The sequence below is a fragment of the Leptodactylus fuscus genome, chromosome 1 (assembly GCF_031893055.1).
Source record: "Leptodactylus fuscus isolate aLepFus1 chromosome 1, aLepFus1.hap2, whole genome shotgun sequence".
In the NCBI taxonomy this organism is placed as follows: Eukaryota; Metazoa; Chordata; class Amphibia; order Anura; family Leptodactylidae; genus Leptodactylus; species Leptodactylus fuscus.
The window spans coordinates 68,070,466-68,089,525 of NC_134265.1; the positions used below are offsets into that span (position 1 = coordinate 68,070,466).

Below are 19,060 nucleotides of genomic sequence, written 5' to 3' on the forward strand. Positions count from 1 at the left end.
TCAGTGACGAGCTCTAAACTATGTGTATTTAGTGATATTATATGTATATATAGATCTAAAGATTACTCAGCGTCACGTAATACATAAGAGCTGAACTCTGTCATTACCATCTTTTTTTTTCCTGCTCCTTCTTCTTGTAATTGTCCAGTTTCTTCATTCCTTTCACATTTTGTTGCTTCAGGGTTTCTTCGGTTTCCCAAGTATTATGGATGTGGGACCAACCTTTCCATTTAATTAAATACTGTGTCTCTCCGGTCTCCCTTGTCTTGTCGAAGTTGGCATTGGGATCACCATCGGCCTCAACGGCATAAATAGTTGTGGTGCCACCAGTCACTGTCAATGGATACATACTCGGTTATATGCTGCTAACTAAAGCCAGACGTTCACACTTTGCATAAAGACAACTTATTTGCAATGAAAAAAAAAAGTTATACTCAGACATACCGCACTGATAATATATTGTCAGCACCAGTATACCAGTAGCCAGAATGTGCATATGATGCTATTACACGTCCATATCACAAGACGATAATATAGATGGCTACATCAATGCTGCCTCTTCTCTCATAATACAGGCCCAGTGATGCAGCACATTGCTGCAATGTGTAAACTAGGCCACATCTTACAGGTAATGCTGGAAGGGCTGTATGTCATGGAGTGGAAGGACTCATGCTCAGCCCCATGATAAACTATCTGACAATCAGGTAAAGAATTTAAGGAAAACGGATATACACGACCTATAAATCTTATACTGTAACTCTACTAACAGGCTCACACTGAACTCCACATTAACTATTTCAAGACAATTTAAAACCTAAAACAAACTCCTTAGTAAAGATGCTAAATCATGACTATGCAAATTTTAGATGAAAGCAGACAGGTTTACTAGTGCTCACACTTTATCTCAATGCACATTAGAACATGATACATTAGGTTATAAGGTTGCATAGTGATATAATATCATGTTGGGCACTTACAGTGGTTAAGCAGCAAAAAAAATTAAGGCCTACTGATGCATTCTCTGCACTAGATAGAATTACTAATATACATAATCCAGTCTCATTAATGTGACCACCGCCTACTTTTGATGGCAATGTTAAATAACCAATCGCAGAAGGCACGTGTCATCAGCCATCTGGGTGCACTCATTATTGTGGAAGGCATGATGGATCAACACTAGTATGCATCTATCCTTCCGGACCATGTTCACCCCTACGAATTGTTTTTCCTTAGGATGATGGCATCTACCAGCAGGACAATGCGACGTGTCATAAAGCTCACAGTGTACGTGCGTGGTTCGAGGAGCACCAGGATGAGTTTACCGTATTCCCTTGGCCAGCAAATTTCCCGGACTTGAACCCGATCGAGAATCTGTGGGACCACCTCAATCGGGTTGTTCGTGCCATGGATGTTCAACTGCGTAACCTAGCGCTGCTGGCCAAGGCACTGGAGTCGGCATGGCTCAACATCCCAGTGATCATCACCACAACAACATCCCCTTTCTTCCTGCTCGTCTCGGAGCGGTCCGCTCTGCCAAAGATGGTTAATCTGAATTTTGAAAGGTGGTCACATTAATGTGACTGGTCTGTGTATATTTTGCTGGTCCACCGGAGCCTCAATGATTACTTCGCAGAGCACAATGGGGTGCAAGAAGTCTCAGTACGCTGCCTCTCCAGGTGTTTGTCAATCAACAACTCTACTATATGGACCTGCAGTAAGATTATGGGACACAGAGCGAGTAGCAGAAGTAAAAGTAGAGGAAGGAGACTTCTGGCGTCCCCAGCTGTGCTCTGCAAAGGTAGTCGAGGCATGCTGTGCCACATCCATCCAGAGATGGCTAAAAGCTGCAATGTAACTACAGTAAAAAACTCAGAGGGAAAAAATGCACATGGTATGTAAAGATCAAGCAAGCCTGAAATAATTCTTAAACTTCACAGAGGCAACATAGTGCATTTAAGAGTGCCTGCTGGTATGTAATATTCACCCATAACAGCTGTGCATGACATTGCTGACTAACACACACAGGTCACAAACACTTTTTCTAAGACTGCGCCGACAAATGACTACAGGAGTCAAGAACCAGATAGCCAGAAGCTTGTTTCAGTTGTAATTGGAGCATACTGAATACTTCAAATAAATGTTACCTCCTTTTCGACCGAATCTTGAATCCATCACTCTTTCAATAGTTTCAAATTCGTCTTCTTCTGGTTGTGGGACGTCTTCCCCGCATACTTCCAACAAGTCATCAGAGTCCGTTTTCATTTCTTCATCTTCTTTGTAGCTTACATTGACTGTGGCCTGCCGCCTAGATCCTCTCTTATCAAAGTCCTCATCAGAGGAATCAGCCCCCATTTTTTGTGGACCGGTGATTTTTTTCCCATTTTTAGCTTTGGACCTGGAATGAAAATAAATTTAGAAAACAAATAAAAATATAAACAAGCAGTTACCTGACATATAAAGCACACTGCTGTAACCATTACCTTGACTGGAACAAAACGTCTGGTCATAAAAAGAAACTGAAATACCTTTGCTCTTTTAGATCGACCATGTTCATTTGGTTATTTTATGTGGTTATCCCCTTTGATTTTACCAAAAAGGATTGAGGGCACTATATGATCCTATGGTGATGTAATTTCAGTTTACATAACTGTGGAAACATAGTCACTACATATGTAATATAGACACTAGCATTGGCTTTGGTACAATATCTGCAGAGTCTTTATGTTTTCCCCGTGTTTGCATGGGATTCCTCCCACACTTCAAAGACATACTGATAGTGAATGCAGATTGTGAGCCCTATATGGGACAGTAACTGTCAATGTCTGTATAGCACTATGATGGCGATATACAAGTATGCATAATAAATAAATTAATAATGTGCTAGTCAAACAAAAAAAAAAAGTGCAACTTATTCTCAGCATGTTGTTGGTAGAGATGTGCTTTTGGTTTCTATCAACATCATTAGATGCAATGTAACCTTGCAATCTTCAGGTCATGCTGCCACAGTTCCTGTGTAGCCCTAGCCTCAAAAGGATGACAATTGATAGCCAATTTTATTTATTAATGCTTAGGGTGGGCTCACACCTGCACCCTGTCTCCGCTTTGTGGGTTTCGGTCTTATGCCGACAAGAGACGGAAACCCGGCAGTCAACGTCTGCCCGTGAGCTTTTTGTGGTCTCCGCGGCAAAACTGTTTTTTTTTTAACCAGACACAAAGTCCTCCATGTCCAACTTTGTGTCCAGTTAAAAAAAACTGGTTTCGCCGCGGAGACCAGAAGACACTCACAGGCAGACACTTTGCAAACCCATTCAATTGAACTGGTTTGAAAAGTGACTGCGGTTTTCCATCTCCTGTCCAGTTTCTTGGGCAGAAGATGGAAACCTGAGCGCGGAGATTGGGGTGCAGATGTAATATAGGATGTACATAGCCCCATCATATTCCGCAGCACTTTACAGACATTGACAGTCACTGTCCCATATATGGATCACAATCTACATTCCCTATCAGTATGTCTTTGGAGTGTGGGAAGAAACCAGAGTCCCCGGAGGAAACCCACGCAAACACGGGGAGAACATACAAACTCCTTGCAGATGTAGTCCTTGGCAGGATTCGAACTCAGGACTCCAGTGCTGCAAGGTTAACTACTAAGCCACTGTACTGCCAATAGCAGAAGCTGGTATTTCATGATTATAAGCTGGCATCACACTGCAAGCATTCAGTTGCAAGCTTTTATAAAAGGACTGCATATTCCTCAAATACAAAAAAAACAACAAAAAAAAAAACCAACAACACAGTATAAAAAAATTGTCAGAAACCCAGTGGACAGGGTTTCCGTCAGACCCGCACGCTAGTGAAAACCTAGCATAAACCTATAACTGGCTGCAGTGGTCAACTCACACAAATATGATGTCACTGCTGAGGTCAGCTAGGAGACCTGTATATAGCCTCCTCTACCAGAAACAGAGGACTAGGAAGATGTGAGTAATTTTTTCCCCACAAATGTCTCAAGACAGCCCCTTTAAAAGGATGGTCTGATGAACAAGACTTATCCACATGCACAAATTAGTAAACGTACGTCCGGTTGCCAGACTGATACAAGACAGTATAGACACTACCTTTCCATTAAACTCCACTTGCCATGTTTGCGATCCCCGTAGAACAGTAACTGGACTATGGACCCCCAACCGGCTCAAAACACATAAATAATATCCATAGAATAGAGGATAAGCTTAGTTCATAGGGCAACCACTCCTTGGTGCACAGTTTAGCCAGAAAAAGGTCAGCAAGTGATTCAGATTACAATACAATCGGTAATTTCTACTTGTGAAATTCCCTAATAAGCAAAGATTCCCCCAAAGTCTAAGGGTGCATGCACACTACGTAACGCCGGGCGTGTATGAGAGCCGTACACGCCGGCGTTACAGCAGGGCTGCCGAACACTTCCCATTCACTTCAATGGGAGCGCTCGTAAACGCCGCTGTTACGAGCGCTCCCATTGAAGTGAATGGGAAGTGTTCGGCAGTCTGCTGTAATGCCGGCGTGTACGGCTCTCATACACGCCCGGCGTTACGTAGTGTGCATGCACCCTAAGACAATTGCACAGAAGCTGATCTATATATACTGGGAGAAACTCAATAACTTTCTGCTTCTAAACATCAAATATAAAGCTCACAAAAAATAATGGCAACCCATAAAGTTTGATTGTGAAATGTCAAAAAGGATTTGCCAAAATATACAGAAGATGTAAAATTGTACAAGACTCATCAAAATCCAAAGCATTCAAATAATGGATATAATAAAAACTAGGACATATACATCTATCCAAAAAAAAGAAGGTGGAAATGTCTGCTCCATCCGTGTGCTGATGTATTTTCATTAGGAGGAAAGTGAATTATGCAATAGAAGACTGTTCACATTTCTTAATTCCAGATGTATCTAATAATCTGCACAGCAGCCATAAAGAGGACTACTTGTGCGGAAATGACGTAAGGTTAAAAGAAGACCAACATTAGAGTCTAGCCCTTACCTGTTTTGAGATTTCTTGTTTTTTACTTTATGGCTCGGTTCATAATCAGATTCGCTGTCCCTACTGCTGCTTTTCTGTCTATCCCCCCCTGTGTCGGAATCTGAACTGGAACTGGCCGACGAAGAGTCACTATCAGAACCTGAGCTGGACATCTGCCAATCTTCACTGGATATATTGAAAGGGTGGAAATGATGAAAAGTTACAACATGCATGTTTGCCTCACAAACAAACTTCTAAAAATCGGACCAGCACCCCCAAGATAAGCCCCCACCCTTTAAATACCTTCATCTGACATCAAAACGCCCATATAGCTATTTAGTTTTGAAAACGTCCAAACAAGATCATTTGACTTTTCTATCACAAAGAATAGCACATTACGGGGGTCACATACTATATACCAGAAAGCAGAACAAGACATACACTGCAAGAAGCTGCTACAAAATTCCCCATAGTAATGCAAGCACAACTGCTGGTTAGGACTAGCAGAACAAAGACTGGGACAGAAAAGCTGCAATACCAGAGAAATACATCAGCCAGAAACTTTAGACTAGCACCAGAATAAAAAAAAATAAATAAAAATAAAAAACCCGTAAGACATCCAATATACCAGCCACCCTCTGATTAATCCCACAACAGGGGAAGAGATTATTCCATTAACACACACTACTTCAGCATTTAGCCACCCTGGAAGGTTTGTACACACTTTAGAGGGATTACTGGACAGGATAAACAAGTACTGAATTTGGAAGTGGACAAACAATTTGGAAAGAGCAATGAAAATAACACCAGCACCAAGAAGCATTGAAACGACAGACAAGGCATCGGCACACGAACTACAGAGGCAACAGCTCATCGCGTCTCAGAAAACTTACTCTTTGGCTTTTTTCTTTTTGTTATCACTTGAGGAATCCTCGTCCGAGTCATCGTCACTGCTGGATGAATCCTGGAAAACAAAAAATGTGGCGTTTATTTAGGGTAAATGCATTAAAGGGGTTTGCCAGGAATACTGATGAGCTGTCCCATTTTCTGGTGATATGAAGATGCAAAACCATTAAAAAAATAAATTAAAAAAATAAATAAATTCATAACTACTAGAATGGTTGTCTGTGACACTATTCTGCATCCGATTTTTTTAATGCCATTAGCTTAAAGAGGAACTTTCATGTCCGCGGGCACATGCGGCTCTATATACCACTAGGCCCGTTCTTCACAGCTTAGTGCCATCACTGAGTGGTAAAGAATGTCCCTTCTGACAGTGGTCAGTGATCAATAATGGCACTGATATCTCTAGCCCCAGGGCACATAATGGGAAAGTCGACAGTGCGCTGAATTCAGGACACTGCCTGTTTTCTAGCGGTATATAAAACTGCATGTACTCGAGGACATAAAAGGTCTTCTTTAACAGAAACCACAAGAGCTACAGTCTCCAATCAGTTTTTCTGTGTGCAGGATACAATGCAGAATCATCAGGAAATCCCATATAAATTCAACAGGAAAAATACTACTGCCATGTTCATGGTCTCCAAGATACTTTGCTTCCAGGTAGAAACATCTCTGACACACAGCACGGTATAGTGGCATACACTCTGTGCACTTTTCTAACGCCTCCAGTGCATGCAACTACCATATGCATGAGATATGGCAATACACATAATACAGGAATGCTCTGGTTAGGGGCGTCTTCTGAAATAGCTGGGTATAGTTACAAATAAATACTCTTTACGCTGGGTTCACACCTGCGTTTGGGGTCTCCGTTCTATGGTTTCCGTCTTCTGCATGCCAGAAGACGGAAACCATAGACCGGGTCCGGCCGTGCGCGGCGGTGAGCATTTTAGGCTCTCCGCCGCGAAACCGGATTTTTTTTTATCCGGACACAGAGTACTGCATGTCCGACTCTGTGTCCGGATTATAAAACCCGGTTTCGCGGCGGAGAGCGCAAAACGCTCACTGCCGCGCACGGCCGGACATCTCTCTTACCCATTCAAATGAATGGGTGAGAGAGACTCCTGCAGGTTTCCGTCTCCTGCCTGTGTTTTAGGCAGGAAACGGAAACCTAAGTACGGAGACCGGGCCGCAGATGTGAACGAGCCCTTAGTAACATTATTAACAATAGACATGCCTCATCTGAGCCGCTGTTTGAAGACGCTGGTGGCCTTTGCTGCAATTGTTGCTGTTGTTGTTGCTGCTGCTGCAGTTGCTGTTTCCTCAACATAGCAGATCTCTGTACAGCTAAAATACTGGGATTAGACTTCCAAAACTGCAGAACAAAGATGGAAGAGATGTCAGAGAGATACAGGTTAGACTGCATGCTAAAAAAGAAACGATTTCTATTTATTAAAAAAGAGAAGTGTGACAGTAACATGCACGTCATGTAGGAGATAAATACATTGCAATGCACTATCCTACTACTCCATATTGCCGTTACCTCTGCTCCATCCATCCTTGGTGGCTTTGCCTGCACAGCTTTCTTCTCTTTCGAGGTGTCAGACTCAGATTCTGATTGGCTCCCCGATTCTGAGCCACTATCAGAGTCACTGCTTCCAGACTGACTACTGCTTCCATCACTGCTGCTCCCTGAACTGGAACCGGATCCCGAACCAGATTCATCATCTGATCGACTAATGATTAAACAAAAAAAATAAATATAATATCCAGCATAATCCGAGTTTTGTGCTCACTAAGACAAGCTTTGTTACCCATAAAAACATTATACTGGGTTTAACCATTGAGAGAGGATCGGTTGCCTCAATGACTACTGGGTTTTAGTAAATAGTTGTATTTTTCATTACATTTCGGAGCATCTCTTATTATAACCCAGTGTTGTGCTGATCCGAAGTATGGATAAATTGACAACTGTGTGTATCATCAAAGGCCTGTAGCCCTACACAGTCTGGTACTGCTGGCACTGCCAGGGCAATATCAGGAGGGTGCATGGACACGGTGCCAACTAGTACCAGCCAATTGCTTATTACATTCATACATTTCTTGGAGCAGCACAGCACGGTTCTAAGAAAAGATGCTGCAGAACTCTTACTTTATCCTACTAATATTAGAAATGTGAAAGTTTGTGTGTTTGGATGTTTGTTCCGCAATCACACCGCACTGGGAGAACGGATTTCCCTCAAATTTTGCACATACCTAGAACGGCACCAGGAATAGTATATGGCCTCTCACCATCCATGTTTATTGTCCGATTGGCCGACTGTGAGCACCGAATTCACGGTCGGTGTAGGCCTGCGAAGGCTCAAAGACCTGCGATGACGTCACGATGTCAGGTGCGGCGCTCTCATTGGACCAGGCAGCAGCGGGGGCGGAGCTATGCAGCCACATGCTACAGCAAAAAAATGGATTCATGCAAGCCGGCAGCCGCACACGCCGCCATCGCTGGAGCCCGATACGCAGCGTGGAATGGTGAGTCCTTCGGGGCCCCTGGGGGGTGGAAGGAGGTAGAGGGCACTGTGCCGGACTCCCACAGACTGCTGTATACCTGTGCCGCGCGCCGTGTATGGCTGCGGCGCTGCACAGTCTGCCGACCATAGCCACCCCTGTAACCTCGGTGCACGGGGAGCCCGGGGTGGGGTGAGGCCGGGGTGGGTAAGGGGACACACGGTCGGAACGATGGCCCGCTGCGGACACAAGGTAAAGGGAGGAGCCTGCGCTGCACTCCAGGAGGGTCGCACAGGGGGTCAGGATTCCGCGGACGAAGTCGCGGGTATTGCTAGTATTAGAAATGTGAAAGTTTGGATGTTTGTGTGTTTGGATGTTTGTTCCTCAATCGCGCAAAAATGGCTGAACGGATTTGAATGAAATTTGGCACATAGATTGTAGCCTGGATTAACACATTTGCTCCTTTTTATCCCAGTAAATGACATGGCTTCTCTACTGTTAAGTAGTACTGCCAACAACACACTCATTATATGGCGTTGCAGCGAGCTACTGAGATGCCGGAACAATCACAGGCACGGCGTGAGGAACAAGTTCAGCCACAGGACAGCTTCAGAATCAGACGGCAGCATTTTACTGAATATAGGCGGCACAAGTCTATATGCCATTTTTGTGACATATACTACTAATGAAATTATTTCAAGACTATTTATATATTATAGTTGTTTTTAGTTTACAGAGGACTAAAATCATTTAAAAAAATCCTAAAATAAATGCCTGAAAATATTTACATTACAAATTCTTTTGTGCTTCCCCACCGACAGCCTCCTCTGTTGCTCTCACTGTTTTATTTGGAAGGCCACTGCGAGAAGTGACGAAACATCACAGTGGATTGTAGAGCTTTCTAAAAAGGGCGGTAGGAGACTAAGGAGACTGATGGTGGGGGACATGGTATTTTTGTAATCTGGGAGGCAGAATTCAGGAGTTTTTCCACATTGGAATGACTGAAAAAATATCATGTGAGGTAATCTTTGGCTCTCCAGCTATTGCAAAACTACAACTCCCAGCATGCATACTTGCTCTGCTGTTTTTGGAACTCCCATGGAAGTGAATGGAGCATGTTGGGAGTTGTAGTTTCACAGCAGCATGAGAGCCGGAGGTTCCCTACCCCTGCTGTCGTGTGAGACTAAAGCAGACGAGTCCCATTGTTTCTAAGGCAAATCAGCAAGAAAACCTAAAGGTGGAAAACTGAAGCTCTGGGTTACACTGGGCTGAAATTTGGAGAGGAATAGGAGGCAGAAGACTGCTTCAAATTTTTCTCCAAAAAGTGCAACAAGCCCCTCGTTGGTATGACGACAGAGCGTGCTTTCGATGTGGGGCCTAGATTGCAGTGGGATGCACTCAGATGACACACGAGTATTGTGCCCTCATGTCTATGGGGGCATCCGATCCATTCTGGTCTGATGAGATGGAGCAGGATAGAATCAGCTTTATAATCATCCATTGATGGATTGGAAGCCCATACAGACATGAATGCATCACAGAATGCACTCAGATAAAATTTGACTGCCACTCCGAATGCATTTCGCTGCAAACCTGTCCCCACATCGGACGCACACGATCATGTGCATGAGCCCTCATACTTCAGAACTCACAACATTGCCGCTAAGTCTCAAAATATCAATTCTGTATCTGCAAATAACTCTTGTGTAACAACCTAAAGCTCACCTTGAATTTCCACTGCTATTGCTTTCCTCATCGCTCTGCCCGTTCATTGTCAAATGTTCACAGATTAAAAACAAGTATGTACAAACTGAAGAAGCTGTGTCTTAATACGTCAACATTAAGATCCTGATCCTTTAAAAACACTGAGAAAACGGATCCTGAAACAAGAGGAAAGAGAAACATTAACAGATCATGGTAAAGAACTTTTGGACACATAGATCACACTGCTTTTGTCAAGCTGAAAAAACTGCCCCCAAATCAGCTCTGTTTATAGCCCAGGTAATTAAAGATTTTATTTTTTATTTAAAGGCTTTTTGGAGCCTCTTTTGCCACATAAGTGCTGATTTTTAGCCTTCAAATGACTTCAATGGGATTTTCAGGGCTATTTCTGTCAAGGCCAACACACATTAAAACCAATGGGTGAAGATATTGGTTGTTTTTGGACAGACAAGCCTCAAACTTAGCACCAAAACACAGTGGGGACATAAAGAGTCTAGTATACTAAGGAGCTGTAGAAACCCGGTGTGGCACAGTATGGCATCCTAAAGGACACAGCACTCCACGACTGCAAATTTTACCTGCCATAGCAGAAACACAGCAAACATGGCATGGAATAATATATTACTTTTATCCTGAAATAAATATATAGTATGGCCACATATAAGTCTATAGATGTCATATTACAGCTCATGCAGGAATACATTCTCATCCATATCATATTAGTGCACCAGCATGGTTAGTTTCGGAGGGCAGAGTACACCGGGCACAAGCAGGGGGGCCCTGTATCCACCACTTATGGCTCCACATTCTCCTGATCGATGGGATTAACTCCTAGTAAGACAACCTTCTAAACCTTGATCAAGAAGACAGAATCCCCCTTAAACTCTGCAGATAGAATAGATTCTGATGATAAAGGCAGTAAAACCAATGGGAACCATTTATGGGTTCTTATACGACATGTGATCAACGTACTCAGTATGGGCTAATGTGCATTTGGAGAAGACATGTTCTTCTATTCTCATATACATATCCTGCAGACTGTCATGTATATCAGGCACTGTACTAGATCCTGAGAGCATTACTAGAGCTACCAGCATGACAGACCGTGCATGACATGCAAATACACACGCTCTATTTCCTGATACAAGAGACAGCAAGAACTCAGGTTAGAGTGAAGACAGATTTCTCAGGGTTTCACAGCCTAAATATAATCCTCTCCTGTTCTCTGAAGTAACCGAATGAATAACCAGCAGTGTAACAAACTGATATCAGCAGTCGCGGGAAACTCAGGCTTAAAACAACATAAAGGGGCGCTCGGCATTAGAGGTCACCTAGAACTTTAACATGCATCTGACAAGCCGCAGGCCATGAGGAATCTGTCAGGGCACCCCACTGACCCGTGCTATGGTGAAGTGTGACATTGGGGAAATAGACTAGACAGGTTCAAGTTCACCATCAAGGACTAGTCACACTCAGATAGCAGCGCACAGTGTGACAGCCGCATTTCCCAGACTGACCATGCCTTGAGGGAAGTGAATAGTCCTGTATGCTGAGAGTTCCCAAACTACGGCAGGATCACTGCCCCATACTAAAGTCAGCATGTAAGTACAGGACAATAGTAGTTCATTGCTGTCTGAATGGACCCTTAAAATGTCCCATCTGTCAGGATCCTTAGGTAGGCAGCGTACATCAAGGGGTTAACAGATCTCTCAGACATTACCAGACCATTACACAGTCACGTTGGCCAGTAGTCTACAGTATATATATATACTCCATCATATATTACCGTATGACTGTGCCCAAACACACTACAAACACCACTGCCATATTAGACGTGCCACTGACAATTTTTCAGATTTCATATGATCAGCACTTGGGTAACTTTCTATGAATTTATGTCACTGTCCACACTGACGTCATGGCTTCTGTGAGCGCTGATCACTGATACAGCCAGTCACCCGACACCCGTGACGCGCCATTCTTTACACTGTATAATACAGTCACCGGTGCCCATACAGTTGGCAGCACCGCCGTGTTTACAGTAGATGTGCTGCCAACATACAGACAATTTTATGGCTTGGAAAGGATGAGATGAGCTGACGAAGGAACCTTCACTTGTGTGTCAGCCGATCACTGGTCAGATGGACACCGGGCCATGGTTGGGAAGAAACATTCCTTATAACGGATCTCTTGTGTTTCAAAAATTACTTAAAAGCACACTAAGCAAAACTGAAGAGACTGCAAGTGTGCACACTGTCCTATGAGAGGTAACTGAGATCTGAGGCTGCCAGGGTTACTGGGATGTCAGTGCGGCACATCATTTGGGCAGACTGGCCCCATCAGCTATACAGTAGCCAATACATCAGGAAGCCTATGAGGCTACCAGGGTTACTGGGATGTCAGTGCGGCACATCATTTAGGCAGACTGGCCCCATTCCACTATACAGTAGCCAATAGATCAGGAAGCCTATGAGGCTACCAGGGTTACTGGGATGTCAGTGCGGCACATCATTTGGGCAGACTGGCCCCACTCCACTATAAAGTAGCCAATAGATCAGGAAGCCTATGAGGGTTACTGGGATGTCAGTGCAGGCACATCATTTAGGCAGACTGGCCCCACTCCGCTATACATTAGCCAATATATCAGGAAGCCTATGAGGGTTACTGGGATGTCAGTGTGGCACATCATTTGGGCAGACTGGCCCCACTCCGCTATACATTAGCCAATATATCAGGAAGCCTATGAGGGTTACTGGGATGTCAGTGCAGGCACATCATTTGGGCAGACTGGCCCCATTCCACTATACAGTAGCCAATACATCAGGAAGCCTATGAGGGTTACTGGGATGTCAGTGTGGCACATCATTTGGGCAGACTGGCCCCATCAGCTATACAGTAGCCAATATATCAGGAAGCCTATGAGGGTTATTGGGATGTCAGTGCAGGCACATCATTTGGGCAGACTGGCCCCATCAGCTATACAGTAGCCAATATATCAGGAAGCCTATGAGGGTTACTGGGATGTCAGTGCAGGCACATCATTTGGGCAGACTGGCCCCATCCCGCTATACAGTAGCCAATATATCAGGAAGCCTATGAGGGTTATTGGGATGTCAGTGCAGGCACATCATTTAGGCAGACTGGCCCCATTCCACTATACAGTAGCCAATACATCAGGAAGCCTATGAGGGTTACTGGGATGTCACTGGGGCACATCATTTGGGCAGACTGGCCCCATCCCGCTATACAGTAACCAATATATCAGGAAGCCTCCGATCTATCGCACAGGACTATCAGAAGGTTATTACAGCCTAGTGTGAACATGGGACAGGCGATGTCCCGTCCTGATAGTAATGGAGGAGGACACGTTTGCCAGTGTTCACACATAGCACGCTCTCGGGGTATTGCTCAACCATGAGGCGGGCAGCTCCGCACCGCCAGGCCTGGCCCCTCCGCCCGCATTCCAAGCCCTATCCCCGCGGCCTAGTCCCCGCAGCCTCCAACCATCCCGCTCTTACCTGGCTGCGGCCCTGTGGAGCGGCGCTGTGCTCAGAAGCCTCCAGTCAGTGACCGCCCCGGCTGGACATAGGCCGCTACGTGCGCGCTGCCCCGCGGCCTGGGCCTCCTTCCGGCTCCGGATCTCCCTCCAATCCCCGCTCAAGGAGAGTTATCGTGTCTTTGTTTACAGGACGCCGGAGCGGGCCGGCCTGCACCGCTGCCAGCAGCACTCGGCGGATTACTCCCGGGCAGAGTAGTGTGCGAAGGGCAGAGAATAGCGCAGGTAACAGCCGCTTCTCTCCCACCTTTTCCTTATCTCCTGGCAGCCGCCATGACGCCGCCGAGCTCCTCCGAAACTCACGATGGATGGAAACCCCAGGCGTGACGTCACGGGAGCGCTGCAGGGCGCGTAGCTCAGGCCGTAGAATCACACGAAATCCGCTGACTCCGCCCTTCACTCGACAACAGCATGTTGGCTGTCATAGGGGGCGTGGTCAGTCCGCGATACTACGTGAGCGGCAAGCAGAAGCTGGGCGGGGTTTAGGTTGGGGGCGTGTATTCTCAGGTCGAATCCTAGATAGTGGCGGCTTGGCGTGACGTCACTGCCTACTTCCGCTGGCTGCGCTCTAGTGTGTGAGGAAGTTCTGCCTGGATAGTTAGTGCTCAGCCGCTGAGACTCCGGCAGGAAGTGCTTTACTGCTGCTGCAACTGCCACAAGGCATTCAGCCGGCGAGAAATGTTTATTTCAGTCTTGTCACTGCCTGTTCGAAGTGTGCGCCATCAGACCGTGACCGTAATCTAAGGTGGTGATGCCGAGCTCAGCCTGTGGTCTACAGGGAGGCAGTGCTGTACAAGAAGGCTATAATACTAATAGAGCAGGGAGAGTGTTGTAAGACTCATCTAGGGATCACAATTTTACTTTTTTCCCCTATCAGTATGTCTTTGTAGAATGGGAGGAAATCCACGCAAACACGGGGAGAACATACAAACTCCATGCAGATGCTGTTCCTGCCGGGATTGGAACCCAGAGCTCCAGCGCTGCCAGACTACAGTGCTAACCACTGAGCCACCATGCTGCCCCTTCACACATGCACTTTTTTTTGTGTGGAAAAGACTGGTAAATTTAAAGGGGTTGTCCAGGGAATGTTTATTTACATACCTGGACTAGCAGAATGGTTCTGATGGACCTGGGGGTTCCAGTAATTTCACAACCCCGGAGTCATGTGATCGGAGGCAGTGTGCAGCTCCCTGGGTCACTCTGCCCCCCCTCCAATATTTACAGATAATTCTCTTTGCTATTGGGGCTGGCTATAGCAAAGTCCTTTCTACGATTAGCACGCTGACCCATAATTTTCTATGGCCTGTGTGTGCTTTATCATTGGCCTTATCCTTAGGACCCCCACAGATCAGCGCTGCTTCCCAGGCCAGTGACATCACATTCATTCATCATGTTGCTTGTTTGCTGGTCCTTCCCATTTAAGTGAATAGTGTTGGGCTAAGATATCAGGCACAGCCCCTACTCTGTGTACAGCACTGTGTTGGTATTTGGTAAAGAGGCCGCAGTCTCTTCAAACAGCCGATCTGGGGGGTCTTGGGTATTAGACTGCCATCAATCTGGTATTGATGACCTATCTATAAAATATGTAATCTATGTCCTTGAAAACCCCCTTTAGGCTGGGGCCCCGCGGGACAGGAAAGCCACTATTTGCCTGCGGGAAAACTTGCAGAGTTTTACAGTAAGGACAAAGTGGATGGGATTCTAGCGAATCCCATGCCCTCTTTGTAGTAAAAACGGGTGTGGACACTCCGCAAATTCCAAAACCGGCACGGTTTTGGAAATCGCAGCATGTCAATTATACCTACAAAAATGCCGACGGTTTCCCCATAGGTATAATTGTAACAGAAAGTCTGAAGAGGAAACCTCAGCAAACTTTCTGTCTAAAGTGCTGTGGGAAGAACCGCGCTGCATTGCCGCCGTGTCTTTTCCCGCAGCACTGTTTAGGCCTTATCTTTAGCCTGAGGCCCCACGCTGCAGCAAAGCTGCTTTTTTTTTTTCTTTTCTTTTTTGGTTGCAGATTTTGCAGCAGTTTTTTGAGCCAAGGCCAGGAGTGGATTGAGCAGAAGGTAGAAGTATAAGAGCTTTCTGTATATTTCCCATTCCTTTGGTAGCCACTTTTAACTTTGAAAAAAGCCACAAAATCTGCAACAAAAAAAAAAGAGGCTTTTCTGCAATGTGGAGCCTTAACCTTAAAAAGACTGGAAAATACAAAGGGAAGGTTTCCACATCTCCATTTGTGTCGGATTTACAAGAAAATATACTTTTGTTCCCGGTCCTAAAGGGGTTAGCCCGCTTTTGTACGGCCATCAACTTTAGGTCAGCAGGAGTCTGTCAGGGCCTCTCAGATTGGCTGTTTTCTGCAGCTTCTGGCACTGTTTACATGCTGAGTGCTGGCTGCTCACTCTTCATACTCTCTATAGGCTGCGTTCACACAGATTTTTTTGGTCAGGAAATACAGTCCTATGGTGAGGCGTTTTTAGGAGGAGGAATTTGTTAGTTTACTGATCAAATTCCTGACCAAAAAACTCAGGGCTAGTTCACACGGGGGCAATGAGGTAGATTTTGACAGCAGATTTCACCTCAAAATCTGCCTCCATACAATGGTGGTCTATGGAGACTGCTAGTTTTTTTTTTTTCTGCTAGCAGAAAAAAGAAGCGACATGACCTTTCTTCATGCGGATTCCACCTGAGGAAAGCAATAGAAGTGAATGATGCCTAGCGTTATTTTGCAAAAAAAAAAAAGCCTAGCGAGTTTTTTTGCAAAAAAAGCGACTGAAAATGCCTAGCTTTTTTTTTTTTTTTTTTACAGTCCATTCACTCTAGGGGAGGGGAAAATTGCCTGGCGTTTTTTGAAGCAGTTTTTACCAAAAACTGCTCCAGAGAACACTCCAAAAAGTGCCTCAAGATCAAAAAAACCTAATTAGGAAGCGGTTTTCTTCAGGACCAAAATAAGCCAGGAGGTTTTTACATGTGAACTAGCCCTCAGTGTGAACGCAGCCTTAGTATGATTTCCCGAAGTCTTTACTAGAACACTGATTCAGTACCGATCACTGCTCTAAGTGTGGCGTGTGAACAGCGTTCAGCATGTAAACAGTGTCTGGAAACTTATCTGTGCAGGGATCTTTGAGGGGTTGTCCAGGGAGTTTTACTTCACTTCATTCTACCAGGCTGGTTCTAACCCCTGGCTGTTGTGTCTCTTCCCCTCCACCCCAGCCCTGTGAATACGCCTGTTGCTCATCCTTTTATAGTTACAGCATGGTGAATGGGTTTTAACCAAATCCCATTCACGTACTGCATAAGATAAACCCAAAAAACTGCAGCACAAAGGAACTGCCAAATGAACCTCAAGTAAGCAGATTTTGCGTGTTGTTGGCTATGACTGTTTTTCAGAGGAAAAGGCTGCTAATTGTCTCCACAGACATTCATTAAAGGAATCCTATCATTCAGACGACATTTTTTCTAAGTACCACGTCGGAATAGCCTTAAGAAAGGCTATTCTTCTCCTACCTTTCGTTGTCTTCTCCGCGCCGCCGTTCGCCTACAATCCCAGTTTCAGTATGCAAATTAGCTCTCTCACAGCACTGGGGGCATCCCCAATGCTGCGAGAGAACTCTCTCCAGTGCCGCCTCCATCTTCGTCAGGAACGGCCTCTTCATTCTCTTTTTCCAGCGGTGTCTTCTTACTTCTAGGCCTCGGGCAGAGCAGACTGCGCATGTCTACAGGCCGAGAAAATGGCCGCTTACAATACTATGCAAGCGGCCATTTTCTCGTGGCCTATGGGCATGAGCAGCCTGCTCTGCCGGAGGCCTTAGAAGTTACAAGCCACCGCCGGGAGAAGAGGATGAAGAAGAGGAGGCGGCACTGGAGAGAGTTCTCTCGCAGCATTGGGGACGCCCCCAGTGCTGTGAGAGAGCTAATTTACATACCGACAAGAACCGGGATTGTAGGCGAACGGCAGCACGGAGAAGACAACGAAAGGTAGAAGAATAACCTTTCTTAAGGCTATTCCGAAGTGGTACTTAGAAAAAATGTCGTCTGAATGATAGGATCCCTTTAATGTTTGGCCTATGGCTAAAGCCTCACATTGCAAAAACACTGCAGCAAAGAAATACACTGCGTTTTACAGTACCTGCAAACTGAATGAGATTCTGGCTAATCCCATCCACACATTGCTGAAAAAAAATCTGTTGTGGATGGGATTAGCCATTTAAAAAAAAAAAAATGCTTGTGTTTTTGAAAATCGCAGCGTATCCGTTATACTTGCGGAAACACTAGCGTTTTACCTATGGGTTTACTAATGGAAGACAATCCGCAATGAACAACGCTGGGGAAATGTGTTTCTCCTGCATTTTTTCCACTGTGCCTGGTGTAAGTTTAGGAACATGGGAAGAATATGCAAATCTGACTTCCATGATGTAATTAGGAAGCCAGTGCCTCAGGCATGCACAACAATAGAGGGCGCTCGCTGAAGATGTGTAAGTCTATCTTTCATGATGTAATTAGGAAGACAGAGCCTCAGTCATGCAACCCAATAGAGGGCGCTCCCTTTAACATCACGCCGACCTTCTCAGAGGCCTTTGTTTGCAATGATGTTGGGATTATACCAGGTAGTCCCTCAGCCAAGGACAGCTGTTTCGATATGTTGCATCTCATCAGCTTGGCACAGAGAGGACTGATCTGGCAGAGGTGAGAGGCTTAGACAGGGTTGAGGGGATATTCTCAAGATATCGTGGTGTAAGCTTAGAAATACTAATGCCAAATATCTACTGCGAAAGTGGCCTTACGCTGGGTTCACACCTGCGTTTGGGGCCTCCGTTCTATGGTTTCCGTCTTCTGCATGCCAGAAGACGGAAACCATAGACCAGGTCCGGCCGTGCGCGGCGGTGAGCGTTTTAGGCTCTCCGCCGCGAAACCGGATTTTTTATCCGGACACAGAGTACTGCATGTCCGACTCTGTGTCCGGATTATAAAACCCGGTTTCGCGGCGGAGAGCCTAAAACGCTCACCGCCGCGCACGGCCGGACATCTCTCTCACCCATTCAAATGAATGGGTGAGAGAGACTCCTGCAGGTTTCCGTATCCTGCCTGTGTTTTAGGTAGGAAACGGAAACCTAAGGGCTAGTTCACACGTGGGCAAAGGGGAGGTTTTTGACAGCGGAATTCGCTTCAAAAACCTCTCCTTTAACATGGTGGTCTATGTAGACCACTAGCTTTTTTTTTCCTCCTAGCGTTTTCCGCCTGAAGAAGCGACATGACTTTTCTTCAGGCGGAAAACGCCTGAAGAATTGCATAGAAGTGAATGGGAGGCGAAAACCGCGCGGTAAAAAACCGCGCGGTTTTTTGCACACAAAACCGCGCGTTTTTTTGCA

At 45.5% G+C, this 19,060-nt stretch overlaps 1 protein-coding gene across 2 annotated transcripts in view; it reads right to left on the reverse strand.

Annotated features, from left to right (window-relative positions):
• Positions 1-14,087, reverse strand: part of CHD1 (chromodomain helicase DNA binding protein 1) — a 42,354-nt gene extending 28,267 nt beyond the window's left edge. Inside the window, exons 1-8 of one of the 2 annotated variants that reach the window (XM_075271542.1) lie at positions 13,654-14,087; positions 10,139-10,293; positions 7,452-7,644; positions 7,146-7,283; positions 5,899-5,969; positions 5,027-5,191; positions 2,145-2,395; positions 108-333 (exon numbers count right to left, since the gene is read on the reverse strand). In XM_075271542.1, coding sequence (XP_075127643.1) covers positions 108-333; positions 2,145-2,395; positions 5,027-5,191; positions 5,899-5,969; positions 7,146-7,283; positions 7,452-7,644; positions 10,139-10,185 — 1,091 coding nt within the window. In that variant the 5' untranslated portion in view covers positions 10,186-10,293; positions 13,654-14,087. The remainder of the gene's footprint in view (positions 1-107; positions 334-2,144; positions 2,396-5,026; positions 5,192-5,898; positions 5,970-7,145; positions 7,284-7,451; positions 7,645-10,138; positions 10,294-13,653) is intronic. The other variant, XM_075271550.1, reaches the window with a different exon arrangement.
• Between the last annotated feature and the right edge of the window lie 4,973 nt (positions 14,088-19,060).